This window comes from Rhinatrema bivittatum, chromosome 2 (assembly GCF_901001135.1).
Source record: "Rhinatrema bivittatum chromosome 2, aRhiBiv1.1, whole genome shotgun sequence".
Lineage (NCBI taxonomy): Eukaryota > Metazoa > Chordata > Amphibia > Gymnophiona > Rhinatrematidae > Rhinatrema > Rhinatrema bivittatum.
This window is the reverse complement of record NC_042616.1, coordinates 97252195-97276563: the sequence shown is the minus strand read 5'-3', so window position 1 is coordinate 97276563 and position 24369 is coordinate 97252195. Positions and strand designations below refer to the sequence as shown.

The following is a 24369-nucleotide window of genomic DNA, read 5'->3' as shown; positions in this document are numbered from 1 at the left end:
TTTTTTTTTATAACAGACTTGGCATAAAAAGTAGAAACTACAAGTGACCTACCTGAATGGGTCCTACTGACATCAGCAGATTTTTCAGTTGAATATCAGTGGTTGATGAAGAAAGCCCTTCCACTGACACAATACATGGCTGAGGTTTACATTCCACCACTCGTAAGTTCTGTTTGTTTGGCATCAAACGTCCTCTGCCCATCTGGCCTGCTACTCCTCTACCTCTCCCACGCATAATGGCCTGCCAACAGCAAAGCAGCTAACTAAGTTTGTCCTTTTGATAATAGATAATTCAACAGATTCAGATGGCTACAATTTTAACTAGTTTAAACTGATGTCACATTCAAGATATTGATGCGCAATAGTTTAAAACATTTAAAATGCATAAAATCTTTGACTGTCAACTAGTTTCTATACTGTATGCATCTCCTGCTACACACACACACATATATATTTATTTTACTAATAGTCACAAAATGTCTTTTTTAAACTTGGAGAATATAAAAAAAACATTTCTACCATTTATGCAGTATTACTGCTCTATTGCAATTTCAGGATCATTATCAGTCCATGTTTAAAATTTGGGAAAACCAATATCACAAGACAAGTCTCTCTCACCCATCAAGGTCACAAAAACAATCATCAAAGTACAGAGCTTCCTTTGTACCAAATTCAATTGTTATCATATCAAATATTAAAATAGGCAAATGGCAGGATCATTTTCACTCGTTCATGCGGGACACAAATATAATTGCATAATACCTTTAGTTAACACCGTCAAAATAAAATTCATATATTTCTTTTGTTTCTTTTCTGGGGTGGGGAAAGAATAGTGGTCATGAATTGTAAATACTATTTGACAAGGATTTATTCTAGATATCTCCTAGTGAAAAAGATTGCATGCAGACCTGACACCTGCTCTCCGGAAAGAAATTGGTTCTTTGGTGGGTGTAGGGTTTCAACAAGGATTTCTCACACATGAAGAAAAAGACATTTTTCAAGGTTCACATCCAGACTCCTGCTTCATACTTTATCAAAGCCATATAAATCTTTGTCCGACTCTCCCAGGACGTCTAATGGCAGCCAAGATTGTCTCCATTTTGGAATCTTTACCCATTTTTGTGTATTTTTGCTGTATTTATTCAAATTTGATAACCCACTATTTATAATTAAACATTATAGCTGGGCACAGTAAAAATATGAAATACGAAACCATTCCCTTGTCCCTCAACCACTCCCACTTCAACCCATAAACATCCTTGCCACCTGACCATAGGCCCAATAACCCACAGAGGCAGACCTATCTCCTTGACCATTCCTAGCTCCCACTAAATCACAGAGAAACAGAAAGGTCCACATTTTAAGACTGTTTAGATAAAGAGTATAAGGAGAAATTTTAAGACCATTTGCCCCCTATGTCCATTTTACATTCTTAATTCTGGTGATCTATATAACAATCTACTGGAGATTTATGCATAAGGTGGTTGGTTTTTTTTTACTTTGGATATTGAATCATAACTCAAATGTACTGCAAGCAGAGGTGATTGAGGTGGTTAGGGATACTTTGGCCAAGTGGGTGGAGTTCAGTCATATACCTACAGAATTTTGGTGCTGTTTTGCTGATCTTGCATGAATAAAAAGATTTTTGTTTCAAAGGGTTTTGTTTCAGCAGATAGTGCACAACAATAAGTGCACCCATATAGCTTGTATAGATATCTATATATAGAAATATAAAGAAATTGGGCAAAAGTCAAAAGTATGAAATGCCTAATTGTTAAATACAACAAAAAAAAACAGAAAAAAGAAGCACTATTGAGCTTATTAAAAACATTTTTTATTTTATTTAAATATTTGAAAGTTAAAGAGCAGCATCTGCTATACTGAATGTAACATATCAAAAATTGTACAAGGACAGTACACAGATTGTTTTATAACAAAATCAAATATACAAATTGTGAAGTTTATAAACAAAACTTATATAACCATATTAAGTGACGTAAAATACAAAAATACCTACATGCACACACTCGCACATTCCACCTTTCATTACCATACAACCATCATGCAATAATTTATAATGTTCTGAATGAATTCATGTAAAGCCCCAACAAGGTCCTTGTTTTGCTGGTAAGGGCTTCTTCAGGGGGGAACCCTGAAAAGTCTCAGACACATGTCCTAAAATATAAGCAGATATGGCAGGAGCTGCTCCGTGGTGTGTAAACACACTACGTGTGATCTGGCAGAATAGGATATTGGAATTACAACTATCTTGTTGCTTGAGGAAGCTCGCCACCGTTCAAACCATAGAGCTTTTTAATAATTCAAAGATGAAAAGGAAGTCCTGTTACACGGGGAACGGTTCCAAGTCCGGCCCTGTTAACATGGTATTCACTGTGCTTTATATTTAGGAGAAAAAAACCCTTTGAGACCTATATTGACTACCAGAATTATTTTTAAGTCCTAGATGGGCTGTGCTGGCTCCGAGCTACGCTCCGGCTTAATTGGTTGAGAAGCTGTCGGCTCACCGCAATTACATATCAAAGCATTAATATGTCCTTCCTCCAGTCCTGAACAGCCGGTCGGGAACCACAACGAGGCAACATGTTACCGCGTGTCAATGGAATCTACATATATATAGATCGATAGATATAAATCACATTATGAATTGACAAGATTCCTTTCCACTGACACACGGTAGCATATTCATCTATGGAAAAGATATATAGTAGATGTTTAATATGGTTTGGCACTGAAAGTATTTTCCTGGCTGAATGGACTGGCTTTAACTTGAAGTTTGTTCATTCTGTTGATCCATTTCAAATATCCTTTCTGGACATTCTGATTCAAGGCTGATGGCTTTCAATTGATTATCACAGTGGTTCGTAAACTGAAAGATAAAAATAATCATTTACATTATGATAATTTTCATTCTCAGTCACTGAAGATGAACATCCCCATTGACCAGATTTTACATCTTCGACATTTATGTATGATGGAAGAGTTCAGAGACTAGTTGCCTGTTTTAGCAAAAATGATTTTTACAGGATGGGTACCTATATTCTTGTATGATGAGAGCTTTTAAAGGGGCTTTGTTTATATACAGGGAATGGTTGTTAAAGTCGGAAGAATGAATCTGAAGGTCATCTCATGTGCATATTACCATCTAAAGCAAAATTTCCTTGGCTCAGAGTTGATTGAATAGAGGCTGAGATCTGATCGGTGCTCTGAACACAGAAGACGAAAAAATCATTACAATAGGATAAAAGAGGATTGTAAGAATGCACTGAGCAAATGCAAGCAGACTCTTGATAATGCTAAGATCAAGTTCTTTGCAACCAGATTACAAAATTCTTTTAGTCACACTTAAAAATCTCTCTCACATCATTAAGCATCTTCTTGAGAAACCTGGGGCATCTTGTCAAACGTGTCCCCTCACTTCTGATACTATGGCTGATTACTTTACTAATAAAATTATAGCTTTCAGGTTTCATGGTCATCATCACACCTTCAGAAGATATCTTGGTTCATAAAGGCCCCACACACTTATGTCAATTTTATGAGATTAAGCCAGCTGTGATATACTTGGGCTCCTTACCTTATTAAAATGTTTACTATGTCCATTAGATCCTTGACCATATTGAATCATGCAGTCTTAAAGAATCTTTTGCTGAATCATTGGCATACATTACACACCTAATAGACCCTTATGGTCTTAGAATTCTGCTTTGTTAGTGGTTCCTAGTGTTGCTAAGGTGAGGCTGCAGGAGATGAGAAATAGGGATTTTCTTTAGTATAGCCGCCCATCTGTGGAATGGTCACCCTGATAAAATTAGACAGCTGCAGGATTTTTGTGCTTTTCACAAACAGCTAAAGGCTTATTTGTATCTCAAGGCCTTTGAGTGATGTTTAAGTACTATATGTATGTGGTGTGTGTGTGGCATAATTTAAAAATGATTTTAAAAGTTGTATTATGTGATACTGTAAACAGCACAGAACAGTGATCTGGTAATTGGGCAGGTTATAAATTGCTGCAAATAAATCTCCTCACAGCGAGGACTTATTGCTAGTGTTAGAAGCTCTTGCAGCATGGTCTAGACTGGTGTAAGACTAGGAGCAGCCCTACTATATGGGAACATTTCTTTCGTCTTGACAGGAGAGGTTCTAATCTACGTCTTCTGTCTTCAGGGCTGAAGGAGGCAAAGAAATTCTTCACTAACTCTGATAAAAGGGCTTCCATTGGATGAGGAACCCTCTGGGCTGGAGATGGAGGAGAGATTTTCTTCAGAGACCCAGATCGGCTCAACCTCACTAAGTGCTACTGGTAGAGCAGAAGAGGGACCCAGCGCCAATGCAGTACCCCACACCATACAGAAGGTAGGTCTGCTAGATCTAAGATGCTCCACACTGGCTGCTTCTGCAGCTCATACCAAGTAGTAAAGATTGTGTCAGTTCCCGCTCTGGGTTGTGTTAGGAACCACAGGACTCCTGGACATTCATGAGGCAAGGTTCCACCTTGGTACTGAGGGGAGTCCTGATCTGGTACAGCCCTGCACCAATGGTGCTAACTTCTTTGTCACCAATGGAGATGGCTTCAAAGGAGACTCCTCATATGCCACTTCAGCAATTTCATGGTACCACAAGCCTATGTGCTATACTTAATGCTTGACTTGATGTGGATTCAGAGGCTGGCACCAATGGAGGTGTCTGCATAGGGGGGAGGCAGACAAACTTTTCATGCTTGCGGGATCAAGAGGGAGCATTTCACACCTCAAGCTCCTGTCGGGGGTCTGAAGATGCTTTGCTCCTTGAGGAGGAATGGGTCCACTGCTCATCTTTACGCCAAGGCATGGGGGATTTTACTCACCAGAACCTCTTTCATGGCCTCCATTTTCTAAGTGCTATACTGCTGCACTCTGGCTTATATGTGACCACAACTATAGCAGTTTAAAGAGTCGCAGTCAGGGCCTAAACAGTCATAGCATCTCTGTGATGGACAGCCAGTATCCAGAGATGCAGGCCCTGAATCCGCTGACCTTGGGGCTTCTCTATGTTTTTTTGATATTCCCTGAACTTTTATCCTCTTTTTTTTTTTTTAAACTTAAAAGATCTGTCTGAGGGTCTGCCAAGACAGCAGCAGAAGAAATATTAAAACAATGAGGCAATTTGAGGCTCTAGGCCCCCAAAAGTAGAGAAAATACCAAAAGTTAGACTAGGACATGTCCGTGCAGTAGCACGGACGAAGAAAGACTGAGTGGCTCATGAGGCAGCATGCACACTTACATGCTCAATAAAACCTAGGTCTTTGTAGACGCCATCAGAAAATGTCGCCCATGCAAGACGACTAATTCATGCCTACTTATAAATGGACAAATTAAGATTCAGTTGAAGGGTATCAAGACAAATTGTCAATCCCAATTCAATAGGAAAATGTCACAGATTTGTAATAATATGTCCAATGCCAAAAAAAAAGTTTTTAAATTTTCAAAATGTAAGCAAAACATAACAGTGTGGGAACTATTGACTAAAGTGTGTTAATTGATTAATTTGTTACTTAAAATGTGTTATTGGTAACATCTGCTTAAGTGTTACTGATAATGCAAAAAGGATGTGCTTAACAGATAGCAAATACTAAAGAGCTTCTCTGTATGCAAATACATGGAAAGCAGTTCATTAATATTAAAAACACATAGAAACTTAACTACACCAAGAGCTGTAGTTAACATTAGCTGAGAGTAATGGCAGGTTAGTATACCTGCTGACATCTAGTCTTTATGACACACCTGACCTCCACACAGTCCTGAGTGCCCTCCACACTCTGGTATATCCTGCTTCCCCTACCCAGATCCCCTTCTTCTCCTAGACCCCTTACCCAAAAAGTTAGGTGGCAAGGTCCTCAGGGAAGGATTGATCCCCAATTGATTGTGAGCCATTGACCCCGATATTCACAATGATGCCTGCTGACCTATTGTCCTTTGCAATTTGGGTCAGCTGGTGACACTTTGAATATCAATAACAGTGGGGTAGGAGCAACTAGGGATTGCTCTGGACCTGGGGACTCTATCACCTAACATTTCAGGTGGGGATAACGTAAGGTCCAAGGGGAGGGTTTTTGCCACAGGGAGGCAGGAAATGCTGGAAATGGAGGCAGAACACTCTGGTATTACAAAGCCTTTATGACTCACCATACATTACCGGGTACAGTAACTGCATAGAGCTGTATTTACTATGGCTTAAGGTCCTTTAATAAATACTGCATTCACAGAAGGACAATAATGCTTTTTTTTTATTTTTTTTTTACAATGCTTTACTAAATAGTCCCTTTCATGCAAAAGAAAGGAGAAAAATGTTGCAAACTGAATTCTTGAAAACAAAAATTAATTTAAAACCAAAACTCAACATTTCCCCTTGTTGCAGTTAACAAAGGACTGATGTTTTTTGGGCATTAATCAGCTGACCCTTGCCATTGATCTGAAATTGACCATATGTCCAATACCCTTCTATTAAAAGTCTTAGTTTACTAGTGGTACTTGAGTATCCAACTGTTTAGTTGCTTGGGCTTTTTTGCACCCTAACTCGGTCCAACTCCTGTGTCCCTCAATATTAATATCTTCGGTAACAATGAGGGTGCAATAGGTTTTGGTGGTCAAGCCAAACTTCAATCTTCAAAACTCTTTATGACATCTTTCAGCAGATATCACACTAAAGGCAACATATGTTCTAAACAGAGAATCTATGCAAATAAATAAAAATTTATAGAAAAACAAATAAAAATGTATACTAAAAACCAATGACTTTAATCCTTAAAAGCCAGGTCAAAGAGCCATGCATTAACTTGCCCGTGAAACATGGCATAGTTGTCAGAGATAAGACTCCCTTGGCTTGCTAGTAAAAAGACTGAGGGTGACACTTGAGAATGCACTCCACCTATTCCCAAACTGTCTCATTTCAGCTGTAAAAGCTATAAGCAAATTAGCATCATCTGCTAAAGCAAGTTAGCTCACTATAAACAGGGTTCTCCATAGACAGCAGGATGAATTAGCCATGATATGAGGGTGATGTCATCCAACAGCACCAAGTGAACCCTTCTCTCCAAGCTGATAGAACTTTTGCTCTACTGAGCATGCATGGGAGTTTCCATACATGTGCTGCCTCGTGAGCCCCTCAGTTGCAGAGATTAACAACTCTTCAGGGAGACAGGTAAGTATTAAACATAGCTGATTCATCCTGCTTTATACCGGCATTCATGATAGTATCATATCATGTCGGTTTACAGGAAACTGGGGTACAATAACCATTTACAGTAAGCAAATTTGCTTTCTTCGTTGTTAAACAGGACTGAGTTAGTCATGAGATGTGGGGAGTAAGCTCTAATGAAAAGCAACTCAAACCCCTTCGAGAGAAGTGGATTACTGGATGAACAGGCTGTGTAAAACTGCTTGCCCAAATTTACTGTCACTTCTTGATAGACGTTCCAGACAGTAAACTGGCATGAAGGTGTGAACTGGTGATCAAGTTGCAGTTTTGCAAATGTCTTCAATAGGCACAGATTACAGATGATCCACTAAGGTAGAATTCAAAAAATCTACTTGAAAATCTAATGACCTCTCACCAATGTCATCAGGAAAACAATTCAAATCTGCTTCAATGTTATATAGATTAATACTATGTATATCTTGAAATAACCTATGCTCTAAGGGCATACTTTCCAACTTATATATCCTCTATGAATATTAAATAGCTATGATTGGACCAAGAAAAAGGAACAATTCTCAGTGTTTTCATAAGATTGACTGCTTCTGAAGTAAAAATTAAATCTAATATATGGCCCACATTATGGGTAGGCAAAGTTACTTCTTGAGTAAAATTTAAATCCAACATAGAGAAAAGAAAGTCTGTATCACCTATTCTTATAGGCTGGTCAGTACAAATGTTAAAATTACCAATAACTATCAGATGGTCATACTTTACTGCACACTCACTAACCAGATATATAGTTTCCGCTAAAGAGGGATTAGAAACATCAGGCAAATTATTTATAAGCAAAAAATATATTGCTTTTCCTTTACTCTGCAACAGAATAACTTCAATCAAGCATAAAGGTCCAAGAGGTAGCTCCCTGATTTTTTTTTTTTTTTTTTAATTTTGATGATATATCTCAGTCACCCCATCACCTCATTTACCAGACCTATTCTGATTTACAAATAAGAAACTTGGTGGGCAGGCATGTTTTAAACAAAACAAATCCCTATCCTTCAGCCATGTTTCAGTAAGACAAAATAGGTGACATCCCAATTGCAAAATTAAATCATGGATTGATCCTTAATTTGGAAATCCAAGATCTTACATTCAAAAGACCAAATTTAAAATGTTGAATTGTAAAACTTATGGAGATAGGCAATGTTTCTGTAGGATTATAAAAGGGCCGATGTTGCCTCCTTCATAAAAGTACTAACTGAGAGGATGCAAGAAAGGTTAGGGAATTACAGGAAGTCCTCAAATTAAGGTGTATCAAGTTACAATGATTCAAAGTTATGTTTCTAAACTGACACCCATTATCTAACTTACAATACGTCTTTCAACTTTTAAGATGCCCAAAAATCTTTCAACAGGCACGCATCAGTATGCTGATGATCATGAGGCCTGGAGAGGAGACATCAGCAGGAAGAGAATCAGGGACTTCCTTTCCTCAAAATAATGTCAGTACCATGCCCTATAGGCAGGACTTAGCATTTTCACTTCAGACAAAAAAGAATTGTTTAAAATGCATTTGTGCTTTTTATAGTACTATATATATTACTAAATTTTGGGTTATTTTTGTGAAAATTGGGTTTTGGTTTCTAGTACGGGAACCAATCTTCCATTTATAACATTCATATGAAAACATCCGTTTTGACTTGCAATGTTTTGACTTAAGACATGGTTTTCAGGAATTAATTGTGCCTTAAATCTAATAAAATCCTCCCTTCTGGAATCCAAGTGGATTGCAGGACCAAGGCAGCATGGTTTTACCAGAGTGAGATCATGCCAAACAAATCTAATCAATTTGTTTTGATTAGGAGAATTATATCAAGGGCAGGCACTGAATACAACATATTGTACTTAGATTTCAGTAAAGCCCTTGATATTGTATTGTAAAGGAAGATCATAAATCTACTGAAAAATTTGGGGGTTGGGCCCTGAGTTGGTGAACAGGATTAGGGTAGGTAATAAAGGATAGTGATAAAAAGAATTTACTCTGAGGAAGGGATGGTGGATGAGTGGAGTACTTCAGAGATCTGTCCAGGAGCTGATTCTGCACAATAATTTCATGATTCATATTGTGGAGAGCTTAGTATAGAAAGTAGCAAAATGTAATAATGTAGCCAGATCACTGCTAGGGTGCTTAGAGAGAGGAATTGGTAATCTATGCAACTTTTGTAATGGAGAAATTACTTAGCTGATAATTTCATTTTCCTTAGTGTAGCCAGATGGACTCAGGACCAGTGAGTTTATGCTCCCCTGAAAGCAGATGGAGAAGGAGTAAGCTGATGTCACAGTATATATAACTCTGCAGTGACCCCAGCCTGCCAGTATTCTCTTCAAAAGCAACTGTGGACAGATTAGCAAAAAACTTGATTAGACACTATTAAAAACAGGTAACCAGAACTGTACTCAACCAACCATAAACACTCAACTCACGTAAGATTCTAGGAACCCCAAGTTAGAGACTGGATGAACACTTACCAGTAATTCCTTGGAATCCAGAGCCCAACAGAAGGACTACTGACACACTCATTTGGCAGCCAAGGGTGGGAAGCTGAGACCATCTGTCTACACTAAGAGAAACACAATTATTAGGTAAGTAATTTCTCCATTTCCTAGCATGTACACAGATGGACTCAAGACCAGTGGGATGTACCAAAGCTACTCTTTAATAGGTTGGGAGGCTGCCCGCGGTCCAGTCAACACCGCACGTGCAAAGGCTGCATCCTCCAGGGCCTGCACATCCCAGACAATAAAAACTGGAAGTAGTATGTAAGGCAGACCACGTCGCAGCTCAGCAGATATCGACAGGAGACAACAAACTAACCTCTGCCCATGAAATTGCCTGAACCCTAGTGGAATGAGTCCTAACCAGAGTAGTCAGCGATTTTTCGGCATTCACATATGTGGCTGTGAGTACCTCCTTAATCTAACGAGCCCGCAAAGCTGGAGCGCCCTGCTTCCTCTCGCCATGGAGAACAAACAGGCGATCCATCTTTCGAAAAGGTTCAGAAATCTCCAGATACCACATGACAAGTCGCTTGACATCCAAGGAGCACAAGAGGCAATACTCCTCCATATCCCTGACCTTATCCACGGATGTCAAGAAGACAGAGTTATTCAAATGAAAGTCCGAGACTAACTTGGGCAAAAAGGTTGGAACAGGATGTGAATCGGTTATTTACTCTTTCGGATAATAGAAAGACTAGGGGGCACTCCATGAAATTAGCATGTGGCACATTTAAAACTAATCGGAGAAAGTTCTTTTTTACTCAACGCACAATTAAACTTTGGAATTTGTTGCCAGAGGATGTGGTTAGTGCAGTTAGTATAACTGTGTTTAAAAAAGGATTGGATAATTTCTTGGTGGTGAAGTCCATTACCTGCTATTAATTAAGTTGACTTAGAAAATAGCCACTGCTATTACTAGCAATGGTAACATGGAATAGACTTAGTTTTTGGGTACTTGCCAGGTTCTTATGGCCTGGATTGGCCACTGTTGGAAACAGGATGCTGGGCTTGGTCTGACCCAGTATGGCATGTTCTTATGTAGGACGCAGCTGTAACACCCCTGGAGACACCCGAAGAAATGGCTCCCAGCAAGACATGGCTTCCAGCTCAGAAATTCGACGCGCTTAAAAAACAGCCACCAGGAACACAGTCTTCAAGGTCAACAACAGCAAGAAAAGGCTCCGCAGCGGTCAGAATGTAAGGCCCACCAAAAAATCCAGCACCAAGTTAAGACACCACAATAGAACCGGTAACCTCAAGAGAGGCCTAAGATGCTTCTCTCCCTTCAAAAAACAGGCCACATCAGGATGAGATGACAAGGAAACACCTTTCATCGGGCCTCGGAAACAGGCAAGAGCCACAACCTGCACCTTCAAGGAATTAAGTGCCAATCCTTTATTCAACCCATCCTGCAAAAAATCCAGAATGAGTGGGATCTTAACCGAACGAGGAAGAACAACCCGCTCCTCACACCAAGCCTCAAAAAATCTCCAAACCCACACATAAGCCAAGGAAGTGGACAATTTGCGAGCGTGGCGTAAGGTGACAATCACAGCAGAAGAATAAACAATTCTTTAACAGGCAGAGCCCTCTCAAGGGCAAACCGTAAGACAGAACTGAGTTGGATCCTCGTTAAGAACCGGTTCCTGCTGTAATAGATCCATGTGCAATATAAGACAAAGGGGGGTCTCCACCAGGAGTCTTTGCAAATCTGCATTCCATGGACGCTTGTGCCAGTCTGGTGCCACCAAGAGTACTAACCCCTATGACCTTCGATCTTGCGATTATCCTGCCCAGCAAGGGCCAAGGAGGAAAGGCATAAAGCAATGTCTTCCGGCCAGACCTGTATGAGATCGTCTATTTCCAGGTACCATGGATCTTTCCTGCAAACTGTAGAATTGAGGAACCTTCACATTGTAAGAAGTCGCCAGCAGGTCTAGGAACGGAAGGGCCCCAACAGAAACAGCTCAGTTGATAACACTCAATTCTCCTGGGTCCAGACTCTCCCTGCTGAGAAAGTCTGCTCTTACGTTGGCTTTTCCTACAATGTGAGAGGCCGAGATAATCTGCAGATGACCTTTTACCCATTCCAAAAGCTGGTCTATTTCCTGTGAAACATGCTGGCTCTTGGTTTCTTCTGATTGTTATAGGCCACTGTCATCTTGCTGTCCAACATCACGTGAACCACTTGATCCCGCAGCCTGTGGCTGAACTGCAAACATGCCAGCCGTACAACTTGGTCTTCCTGGCGATTGATGTTCCAACAGGACTCTTCAGATTTCCAACATACTTGGGCCATTAACGCCAGACAGTGAGCCCCTCCAACCATGGAGACTCGCATCTGTCATGGGTACCAACCAGGTCAGAAAGGACAATGGAATTCGCTTTCTCAGATGATCCTCCCACAACCACCACCAAAAGCGGGTTCAGATTTCCATCGGCAAGTGCAGCCGAACAGAATAGTCCTGAGACTGTGAGTTCCAACGAGACAGCAGAGAACGCTGAAGAGGACGCATATGTGCCCTTGCCCATGACACTACTTCCGGGGTAGCCACCATCAAGCTGAGCACCTTTAGGTCGGACCACACTATCAGGCCAACTGACAATTTCTGGATCCGAACTTCCAATAGGAAACCTCTGTTCTGCCCCGTGTCGAACCAGACCCCCATATACTCAGACGACTGGGATGGCTGAAGATTGTTCTTGGTCAGGTTCACCAACCAAGCAAGCTCCTGCAATAAGATCACCTTGTGTGTCACCAGGCGGCTCTCTTCTTGAGACTTGGTTTGAATCAGCCAGGCGTCGAAATACGGGTGCACCAGGATCCCCTCTTTTTGCAAGGCCATCGCTACTACCACCATAGCCTTGGAAAATGTTCTGGGAATGGTAGCTAGACCAAAGAGCAGCACCTGAAACTGATAATGGTGCCCCAACACCGCAAAGCATAGAAAGTGTTGGTGTTCCCATCGGATGGGATTATGAAGATAAGCCTCTGACAGATCCAAGGATGTCATAAATTCCCCCAACTGCACCGCCATTATCACAGAATGTAAGGTTTCCATGTGAAAATGAATCATCTTCAAATGATGGTTGACCCTCTTGAGATCCAGGATGGGATGAAAGGAGTCCTCCTTCTTGGGCACAAGAAAATAAATGGAATATCGCCCTATACTTTCCTGAGTCATTGGCACTGGAACTACAACCCTCAGTCTGAGGAACCTTTGAACTCCACTGCCTGCTTCTTCTGCAGGGAGTGTCAAGGGGATACCATGAATACATCCCAAGGAATACTGCGAAATTCCAGCGCATATCCTTCTCGTATCATCTCCAAGACCCACTGGTCAATGTGATCTTGACCCACCTCTGATAGAAGAGAGAGCGTCCCGCTATCTCTTGTTCTGAAAGGTGGGTCAGCAAAACTTCATTGGGAAGCTCGCAAAGGTCCGCCACCCAAGCCTGCTCCTCTCTTGGGCGGTCGGGGATGAAAGGACGAGTCTGCTGAAAGGTCGACCCTCTGTAGGAACAAAACTGCCTGGAGCCCCGGAGATGACCCCTCATACCAAAGGGGCGCTTTAACTGCTTCTTATCCTTCAGCAGCCGAGGAACCGGAAACTCGTCCGACTTACTGGCCAGTTTCTCCAACTCGCTCCCAAACAAGAGCAAGCTTTTATAGACCATCTTGGTAAGATTAGCTTTGGAGGCTGCGTCAGCTGAACAATTTCGCAACCAGAGTTGATGCCTGGCTGCTATCACTGAAGCCACTGCTCTGGCCGAGGTGCGGACCAAATCACAGCCTGCATCTGCTAAAAAGGCGGCAGCAGGCTCCATAACAGCTCTGGAATTCCCTTCAGACTCTTCAACCTCCTGAAAGAGAAACAGACAAGACTTCGCCGGTAAGGTGCAACAGGAAGCAATCTGTAAAAGTCATTGCCATCGCCTCAAATTCACTTAAGAATAGCCTCAATCCTTCTATCATGTACATCCTTCAAGGCTGCTCCTCCCTCTATGGGGATAGTTGTCCGCTTAGAGACAGCACATACAAGTGCATCCACTTTGGTAAAACACAAATGCACAGCCTCATCCAGGGGGTACAGGCTTTCCAAAATCCGACCCCATTTAAAATTTGCCTCTGGGGCATCCCATTCCAGATCAATCAATTCCTGAATGGCATCCATCACAGGGAAAAAACAAGAGGCTATATGTAAGGAAATCAAAATGGGATTCCTTCCTTGGCTCCGACATGGCATCTGAACCAGGGACAGGCAGCTGTTTCAAGGTCTGGGAAATCAGGGCTGGCAGTTCATCTCTATGAAAGAACCACAACATGGTTTGATATTGTTCCAGCCCTGGAGGAATTTCCCCATCTTCCAGGGGACTCAGGATCAAATTCATCATCAGTGCCATCAGGGTTCCTGTTCAGGAACACCTGCAGGGAACCAAGATGATCTCTGGCGCTTAAGCATAGGACTAAAAGAGGGAGAAGACACCGGCTGAGGGTCCGACCAGATAGGCATGGGGGAAGCAGAGGACTGTGCCTGAAGAAAAGCTTGTAAACCTTGAAAAAATTCCACCCAAGAAAAAGCAGTCAAGTCCAGATCAAGCCCAGAAGAAACTGGAGCTGGTCCCACAGAACTGCCCTCGCTTGCAGAGGAGTCAGTCAAGGGAGAACAGAGGTCTGGCGTCCCTCCAGTCAAGGCCGTGACCAGCCCATCATCAGAATGGGAGGAACCAGGCTTAGCAAAATCCGAGGAAAACAACTCTCCCTGAACGTCTGAGCAGCGCTGACACAGGTTAGAAGCCAGGTCAGGCTGAGAAGCCCTAATGACAGGCAACACAAATAGGAAGATGCTTAGGCCTCTTGCTTACTAGCGCCATTGTGGTGGTAAACGTGCATCTGAATGGCTCGTACTCAAAGGGGAATGCACACCAAAAATATGCGCCTAGAAGAAAGTGCGGCAAGGTGCACGCACAACTTGTGCACCAAGCTAAATGTGTGAACAGTGTAAAATTTGTGTGCATAAAATGTATGCCCAAAAACTGAGTGCCCAATGCGTGCACAGAGCCGATGCACTGCACACACCAATGGCCTGTAGAGGGCAGCAGAACATGCACAAGAGCATGTGAACAATGTTGCTGTGGCCTACCAAGTGGTGTGCAAGAAAAAAGCCTAAGTGCGGGGCTTAGCCCACCGGGGCTGCTCAACCTGCCAGGCTGCCCAGTTCCTCAACCCTAACGAGAGTGGGAACGAATGTCGGGACTGCGTAAAGAGTACAGAAACCCCTCTAACAGTCTCTGTTTCAAAGGTAAAACGTCTATCTTTTTTTAAAACTTTACCTGAGATCAGCGCTTATCTGCTGAGTTCAGAGACAGTCTCCGGCTGCGGGGGGAAGAGGGCATCTGCCATTACCGCTGTGCTCAGCCTCCTGCACCCGCTGCATTTCAGCTGAACTAGTAGCTAAGTTCACGTCAAGAAACCCAGCTACCAGACCAAGGCACACATCTGAGGGACCACGGAAATCACCTCAGGAATTCTCAACTGGGGGAGGGACCTTTAGGTATCACCACAGGAGAGCGGTGCTTTCTTTTCCTTAATTTAGAATTTCAAATGTCTCCTTCCAAAAAGCTCAAAGCAATCCCCATAGGAAGATGCACGTCCACCATGCGCTGGAGACGGAGAATACTGGCAGGCTGGGGGTCACTGCAGGGTTATATATATTGTGACATCAGCTTGCTCTGTTTCCATCTGCTGGCAGGGCAGCATAAACCCACTGGTCCTGAGTCCATCTGTTTACATGCTAGGAAACTGACATTGCAGAAGGATCAGTACGAAAGATTTGTTTATAAGCAGATGACATTAAGATTTGAAACAGTGACATTCCTGAATAAGTAAACAAAGCAAACAATCTAAGGAAACTTGAGGAGTGGTTAAGTGTTTGATAGTTAAGATTCAATGCAAAAAAGCACACTCATACAATTAGGGTGCAGAAATCCAAGGGATCATTATGAGGATGAGGTGCGAGATTAACATGCTCCAAAAGACTTTGGGGTGATTAAATTTCATAACAAATTTGCAATACATTGGCCAGAGGAAAGCAAAGATTCAAAGATAGAGGCATAACAAATAGAAAAAAGGAGCTAATAATGCCTCTGTAAAAGTCCCTTGTGAGACTTCATCTAGAAGTGATGTTCAGTTCTGGAGGCCATACGAAAGGATATAGAGACCAGGTAGTACAAAGGAGGGCTATCAAAAACAACAATTAGTATTGGCAGAAAAAGACCAAATAGTCCATCCTGTCTGCCCAGCAAGCTTCCCATGGCAGCAACTGCCGTTCCTTGCAGGATACCCCCATGCCTTATATTAAGTACTACTTTCAAGCAAAACCAAGCAACTGTCAAACCCATAACAACATTATTGCAATATTTTTACAAAGTGGGCAGCCTTACTGATAATTCAGATAATGCTGCTTAAATGTTCTTTGCTTTTGGGCTTGGCCACAGAAGCTTTAAATCAATGTTAGGGTATCACTACCTCAGACCGTAAAAGTTGGGGCCCAGCATTGGCTATCTTCAGAATCCAATACCCTTTTTTCTCCGCCCCAACATCAAAACAGAGAGCGATGTTTCAGTTTGTCAAAATCATCAGGGCTAACTGCATCCTAGTTAGTAGTAATCTCCCATGCCTTCTGGTTACGGGTACTAACTGCTGCTCCATGCAGTTTACCCCATGCACCCTTTTCTTCATTACCATCCTCAAACCTTTAAGGATCTAGTGTTTATCTTATGTCCTTTTGAATTTGTTTACTGTTTTCATGCTCACCAACTCTTCTTCTGGAAGGGTAATTCCAGGCATCTACCACCCTCTTCATGAAAAAATATTTCGTTATGTTAGATCTAAGTCTTCCCCCCTAGATTTTCATTTCATGATCCCTAATTCTACTCTTTCTTTTCCAACAGAAAAGGTTCAAAGTTTATGCATCATTAAATCCTTTCAGGTATCTAAAGGTCTGTATCATCATCTCCCCTGCAATTCCTCTCCTCAGGGTATACATATTCAGATCCTTCAGCCTCTTCTCATAAGTCTTCCGAGACAGACCCCACACCATTTTGGTCACTTTTCTTTGGACTACCTCCATTCCGTCTCTATCCTTTGTGATATGGGCTTCAGTACTGAACATAGTACTCCAAGTGAGGCCTCATCAAGGACCTGTACAAGGGCATCACTACCTCTTTTTTCTTACTGGTTTTTTTCTCTCTCTCTATGCATTCCAGCATTCTTCTGGTTTTAGCTATTGCCTTGCCACCTTGAGATCGGCAGACTAACACCACAAGATCCCTCTCCCAGTCCATGCACATGAGTCTCATTCCCCATCACATACAGTTCTTTTGGATTACTGCACCCCAAGATGCATGACTCTACACTTCTTGGCACTGAAAGGAATTTTCTCCGATTAGTCTTAAATGTGCTACTTGCTAACTTCATGGAGTGCCCCCTAGTCCTTCTATTATCCAAAAGTATAAATAACTGATTCACATCCACTCGTTCAAGACCACTCATGATTTTAAAGAACTCTATAATATCCCCCCCTCAGCTGTCTCTTCTCCAAGCTGAACAAGCACTAACCTCTTCAGCCTTTTCTCACAGGGGAGATGTTCCATCCCCATCATTTTGGTTGCCCTTCTCTGTACCCTCTCCATCGCAACTATATGTTTTTTGAGATGCAGCGACCAGAATTGTACAAAGAATTCAAGTTGCACTCTCACCATAGAGCAATACAAAGGCATTATGACATTTTCCATTTTATTAACCATTCCCTTCCTAATAATTCCTGCTTTTTTGACTGCTGCAGCACACTGAGCAGACTATTTCAAAGTATTATCCAATATGATGCCTAGATCCTTTTCCTGGTTGGTAACTCCCAATATGGAACCTAACATCGTGTAACTACAGCAAGGGTTATTTTTCTCTATATGCAACACCTTTCACTTGTCTACATTAAATTTCATCTGCCATTTGGATGCCCAATCTTCCAGTCTCGCAAGATCCTCCTGTAATGTATCACAATCCGCTTGTGATTTAACTACTCTGAATAATTTTGTACCATCCGCAAATTTGATAACCTCTCTCGTCGTATTCCTTTTCAGATCATTTATAAATATATTGAAAAGCACCGGTCCAAGTACAGATTACTGAGGCACTCCACTGTTTACCCTTTTCCACTGAGAAAATTGACCATTTAATCCTACTCTGTTTCCTGTCTTTTAACCAGTTTGTAATCCACGAAAGGACATCACCTCCTATCCCATGACTTTTTAGTTTTCTTAGAAGCCTCTTATGAGGGACTTTGTCAAACGCCTTCTGAAAATCCAAATACACTACATCTACTGGTTCACCTTTATCCACATGTTTATTAATTTCTTCAAAAAAATGAAGCAGATTTGTTAGGCAAGACTTCCCTTGAGTAAATCCATATTGACTGTGTTCCATTAAACCATGTCTTTCTATATGCTCAATGATTTTGATCTTTAGAATAGTTTCCACTATTTTTCCCAGCATTGAAGTCAGGCTCTCTGGTCCATAGTTTCCTGGAGCCCTTTTTAAATGTTGGGGTTACATTGGCCACCCTCTAGTCTTCAGGTACAATGGATGATTTTAATGATAGGTTACAAATTGTAACTAATAGATCAGAAATTTCATTTTTGAGTTCCTTCAGTACACTAGGATGCCTACCATCCAGTCCAGGTGATTTGCTACTCTTTAATTTGTCAATTTAGCCTACTACATCTTCCAGGTTCACAGTGATTTAGTTCAGTTCATCTGACTCATAACCCTTGAAAACCATCTCCGGAACTCCTCATTAGTAAACACGGAAGCAAAGAATTCATTTAGTTTTTCTGCAATGGCCTTATCTTCCCTAAGAGCCCCTTTAACCCCCTCAATCATCTAATGGTCCAACCGACTCCCTCACAGGTTTCTTGCTTTGGATATATTTTAAAAAGTTTTTTTTAATGAGTTTTTGCCTCTACGGCCAACTTCATTTCAAATTCTCTCCACCTATCTTATCAATGTTTTACACTTAACCTGATATTGCTTATGCTTTTTACTATTTTCTTCAGATGAATCCTTCTTCTAATTTTTGAAGGATTTTTTTTTACTAAAATAGCCTCTTTCACCTCACCTTTTAACCATGCCGGTAATCGTTTTGCCTTCCTTCCACCTTTCGTAATGCGTGGAATGCATCTGGACTGCATGTATTGTATTTTTAAACAATGTCCAATGTCCAAGCCTGTTGAACACTTAACCTTTGCAGCTGCACCTTTCAGTTTTTTTCTATTTTCTTCATTTCATCAAAGTTTCCCTTTTGAAAATTTAGTGTGAGAGCTGTAAATTTATTTATTGTCCCTCTTCCAGTTATCAGTTTAAATTTGATCATGTTATGATCACTATTACCAAGTGGCCTCACCACCATTACATTCTCACCAAATCCTGTATTCCATATCTAAAATAGCTCCCTCTCTAGTTGGTTCCTGAACCAATTGCTCCATGAAGCAGTCATTTATTACATCCAGGATCTTTATGTCTCTAGCAAGTCCTGATGTTACATTTACCCAGTCAATTTTGGGGTAATTGAAATCTCCCATTATTATTGCACTGCAAAATTGGTTAGCTTCCCTAATTTCTCTTAGCATTTCATCATCTGTCTGACCATTTTGTCCAGGTGTATGGTAGTATATTCCTATCACTATACGCTTAGCCAACACACATGTGATTTCTACCCATATAGATTCTACTGAGCATTTAGTCTCTTGTATGATCTTTATCCTGTTGGACTGTATACCTTCCCGGAAATAAATTGCCATACCCCCACCAAATTGATCCTCCCTATCATTGTGATATAATTTATACCCTGATATAGCACTGTTATCCTCCTTCCACAGGTCTCTGTGATGCCAATTATGTCAATCTCATCATTTACTGCTATACAATCTAACTCTTGTTAATAATCTGGATTTAATAATGAAATTAATGGAACAGTTTTGCACAAGAGAGCAGCGCAGCGAAAACCCCTGAGTGCCATGAGCCTCAGGCAGTAAATTGGGAACTTCTTGTGAGGTAAGAAAGGTAAAACCTAGAAAAGTCCCTGCCCTGGAGGTGAGGCAGATAGGGAACTTGGAAGTCGCCGAGACAGCCACCCTCGGGATTTCAACATATTGGTGCAGTTTGACTCGGATGATTTAAGGCGGCTGCTGAACTTGTTGATGAAATGACAGGTGCCATCACTGTAAGTTTCAGTTTTGTTTTATTATGCGCTCTAGTTATTAGTTTAGTGATTTGTTATCTTTTGCTTTTCTTACTTAAAATGAGACAGTTTTGTTCGGAGAGGGCTGACCCCGTCCAGGCAGTGGCACAAACGCCTACGCCGGTTGCACAAGTAATTAATTGCTATCATCTTAATGAAAAGCAGATTCTGAAATGTCATAATAGCTCGGCTAGCACATTCCAGCCTGGAGACGTTCCCTCTCTCCCTATAGCAGAAATTTCGGTTTCTGATGATCACGTTACACTTTTCCCGTGAATGTCATAGGCGGACAAGTAAGATGCTTCTAAAAAGCCCTGGGGATGCAAAGAGGGGAAAACTTTTTCTCCTGTTGAGAGCCCTTAGATTTAGAGAGGAGAGTTTTTTCTTTCTTCATAGCTGCAGGAGCTGTTATGCTTAGCCCTAACATACCCCACCCTTAGGAATTCAATTATCTCAGTAGAGAAAAAAAAGCCCAGAGCAGGCAGTTTGCTTTAGAGTTAAAGTGTGAAGCAAACGTAAAGCTTTTATTTATGACACGATTCAGCAACAATTTGCTTTGATTAATTTTAGGTTATTGAGGCGCTTATCTTAGATGCATGTGTAATCCATCCTTTATTTTCATTTACTTTTTGCTGAATTTTTGTTTCATTACTGACTGTTACATAGTAGCTTAAAGTTGGTAATTTGTCTTTTCTAAAGCATTCTAAGTTTAAGTTCCTTATGTCAAGTTCCCCAGTCCCCTAGTACTTGTACTAAGTATCAGGCAGTTTTTTTTTTCTTCCCAGAGTTTCTCCCCTCCCCTTTACGAGAGCAAAGAATCAGAATTTAACCCTTGCATAGGCTACAGTTTTGGACTGTCTGTTTTTAAGACTGTAGTTTCTCAGCCCCTATCTCTTGTTTATTTCGGGAAAGAATTTATATGGCTGGATGAGGTGAAATGTAGTTAGTTCCTAAATGCCTTTCTCGTTAAACAAAGAAGATTCCATTTACTTTTCTGCTTAATATATTATTTCTTTCTTTAGGTAAAAAATTCACAGTAGTCTCTTTAGTAAATAAAAATGTCTTTCCAGGTGATTAGATTGAAAAAGAAAGCATTTTTGTTGTTTGCCTTAATTTTGGATCGACATTCCTGCTTCCTGCTCTGCTATTATTCCACAGAGCAACTTGCGGTAGTGCCTCCTAGAGGCATAACAATAGAAATAAGAAAATAGTTTAAAATTTCACTTTAACCATTACCTTAAATTTTGTCCTATGCCAGATTTTATATTTTCCAGATTGACAGCCTTCCTGCCACGAAAGATGTGAAGCTGACATTTTTCCATATTTTCCCAGTTTTGATTTAAACAGATTTATTTTAAATCTGATTCTTGTTTTATTCTGGATCAATCCAAATATTTCCCAAACACTTTTTGGTCTAATTTTTGAGCTCAAATATGTGTTTATTGTTTGTCTTTTGTGTTATGTGTATGTCCTGACACCTGAAGAATGCTGTGAGTGAAATTTATGTTTCTATGTAAAGTCTGAGTACCTGAGTTGTTTGTGGTTTAGACTATTGCAAATTACCTTATAATAAAGTGGGAACATTATATAGATTAATAATAGTAGAGTTATAGCCATAATGGAATCTTCTCATTGATTAATTTGAATATGTGTTGCTCTCATATTAGGGTTTTGATCCATAAACATACACATCTCACTTATGCCTCGAAGACAAGAGAAAGAAATACACCATACTGAGAGAACTGTAAATTATCCCATCAAGCCCTTTCCATCCTTTGCCACAGAAGACATCTTGCACCCTTCATTATATGAACTGAACTGTTGCCACTTCTTGCCTGATTTTCTCTTTGTGTTTGTTTTTCTCTTTGCTTACTTAGATGTTGTTTCCCTTGCTTTTTGCTGATTGCTCAAAGATTGCAATCAGTATTATCCTTTATTAGATGCACTTAGTTATACTTCATGGTTACCCTTTGCTCAACCCGCAGTAGCTGCTGAATTAGGAATGACTATTAGAAGATTGCAATCAGTATTGCATGTAGTGAAATGCATTGAAAGCTTTGCAACAAACTGTTGACTTACTATTGTTTCTATGTATAACCAACATGGCTTAGACTATATGCTTGCAGCACAAGGTGGCTTATGCACTAATTTAAACAGTTCAGAATATTGTATTTTGAGGGAGGATTAACAGTGCCGGTGGGGCACTCTCTTTTCCTGGTTCTCTAGTTTAAGCAGTCATTTGTGAGACCTTGTTAGTTTTCTCATTTTTTGCCCTATGCTTACTGCTATGTTTCTGTCTCCCATGCCTTTGCTCATGCCTGTAGCAACTCCGACCAAGAATGCCTTTCACTCCCTGGATTATGATTTCTCAGAATACCGTTGTGCACACCCAATATGCAGAGCCATGTGCTCCTGTTACAGAATCCTCTATGTGACACTTCATGCCTGAATTTCTCTTTGTTTGTTTTGTTCTATGCTTTACCTAGATGCTGTTTTCCTTGTTTTATGAACTGATATACCTAGTCAATATCTGGTTAGGTATCTATTTGCAGATGCCATTATTTAGATTTCCAAATTCCTGATAGTCTGAATTAATGCAGCTTTTATTAGACTCTACATCCCAAGTGTTTTCCAGCATTTTAAAGTTAGTCTGATCACATTCAGGGTTCAAGAGAGGTATATCATTCTTTCTCCCTTATTTCTTGTTTTTTTGTTTTTTTTTTTGGCTGTCTTTCTAAACTCTCCTGTGCAGGGACTCACCCAGGTGGTTTCGTAGCCTTACAAAGACATTATTTTATATGTGGACACAAAGCATACAGAGCACTTCAGTGCAAGTATTTTACCCTACAAACACATTATCTGAATTTGTCTGTAGTTCCAAATGTTTATTCTACTTATTTCTGATTGCAGAGAGAATTGCAACAGTCATTAGATTTTCTAAATCCTAACAAAACCTCCCTATTAGCCATTATAGGTATCATTCTATTAGTTACAGGGATCCTTTTCCAATTTATGGTACAAACATACAGTGCTTACAATCCATTTTTAGAAGTTATGGTTTATGAATATGAATATGTTTTTAACAAAACTATTAATGAATTATCACAGCCATATGTATCCCAATGCAAAGTATTTGTTATTGTAAAAGGACAAGGTTGTGTTTCCATTGATGATAATTTTGAATTGGCAATGGATTAGGTCTACTTGGTTGGAAAAACTGGTAAACTGGCTCACATCCTTAGAGGGAATTGGTAAGGGTTTCTTGTGGTTTGCTCTGGTGTGATAGCAGTGTGAATGTATTTGCCTACCTGTTTATTGTTTTTGGGCCTAAAACAATGTCTCCTATTACTTTGAATACAGTCAACATTCAGAGGTCAAGTATGACACAGAACCTCTATGCTTCTCTTGATACAGCAGCTTCCCTGGTAAGAGACCTCCTCAGGATGAGTCATGTTGACAATGACGGGTAAGATCAGAGTACGCTCTCTGACAACCTAAGACAGTTGCATGGCCCTGTGTGTGATGATTGTCCCCAATCATTAAGAGGGAAATAATGAAGATGTGGGTTATTTGTTAATGGCAGCTTTAGGAGAAAGCTACCTCATGTTAACAAGTAACTGGAACAAGAAGGCCTGAACAGAATGAGAATGCAGAGTAAATGTGAAAATGAGAAAGGTGCCAAGAAAGTGCTGAGTGGGCAGAGAATGTGTGATGTCTGAGAGACACATGAGGGAAATGTACCAGCAATGTAAGAGAATATGAGAGCCATGTTTAACAGCCTAAAAGAGGGTAATGCAAATTTAAAACAATGCTATGTTTACTCCCATAAGGAAACACAATCTCATTCTTTCGGTTTACACTATCTTGATTTCTTTGTATAAGACTTGGTTAGCCCACTACTAGGATAGGTAATGCCAGGTACGGGCCATCCGGAGTAGCGCTAATTCTTCAAGAGGGGAATGTTAATAGTCTGGATTTAATAATGAAATTAATGGAACAGTTTTGCATAAGAGAGAGGAATGTGTTTTGTTTTTATGAGCAGGCAAAACAGGCCTTGGATGAGAAACAGAAATAGTTTGTGTAGAGAACTGTCTCCAGCTCAAGGCCTACCTAACACAGAATGGGGGGAGTGTACCAAGATAATAGTACTTTGACATCATTAATTTAGGTAAAGGTTCCCACTCCAAAAAAGGGAGCCATCCCAAAACAAAAAAGAAAAAAACCCAAAACGTTGTAGCAATATTAGTATATAAGGATGTAATGTATAGCTTAGAAACTGAGAAGGCTTTGGTAATACTTCATGGTTAGACGCTCCAAG

The 24369-nt window shown here is 40.6% G+C and overlaps 1 protein-coding gene across 9 annotated transcripts in view; it reads right to left on the bottom strand.

Moving 5' to 3' along the window:
• Positions 1–24369, bottom strand: part of RBM33 (RNA binding motif protein 33) — a 523998-nt gene that overhangs the window by 120852 nt on the left and 378777 nt on the right. For 6 of the 9 annotated variants that reach the window (XM_029588463.1, XM_029588464.1, XM_029588469.1 and 3 more), the window contains one exon: positions 53–241. The exons of 1 other annotated variant lie outside the window; for it this stretch is intronic. In XM_029588463.1, the coding sequence (XP_029444323.1) occupies positions 53–241 (189 nt within the window). Of the gene's footprint in view, positions 1–52; positions 242–1833; positions 2888–9723; positions 9816–24369 lie in introns of those variants that run through there. 2 more of the 9 variants (XM_029588471.1, XM_029588472.1) reach the window with 2 other exon arrangements.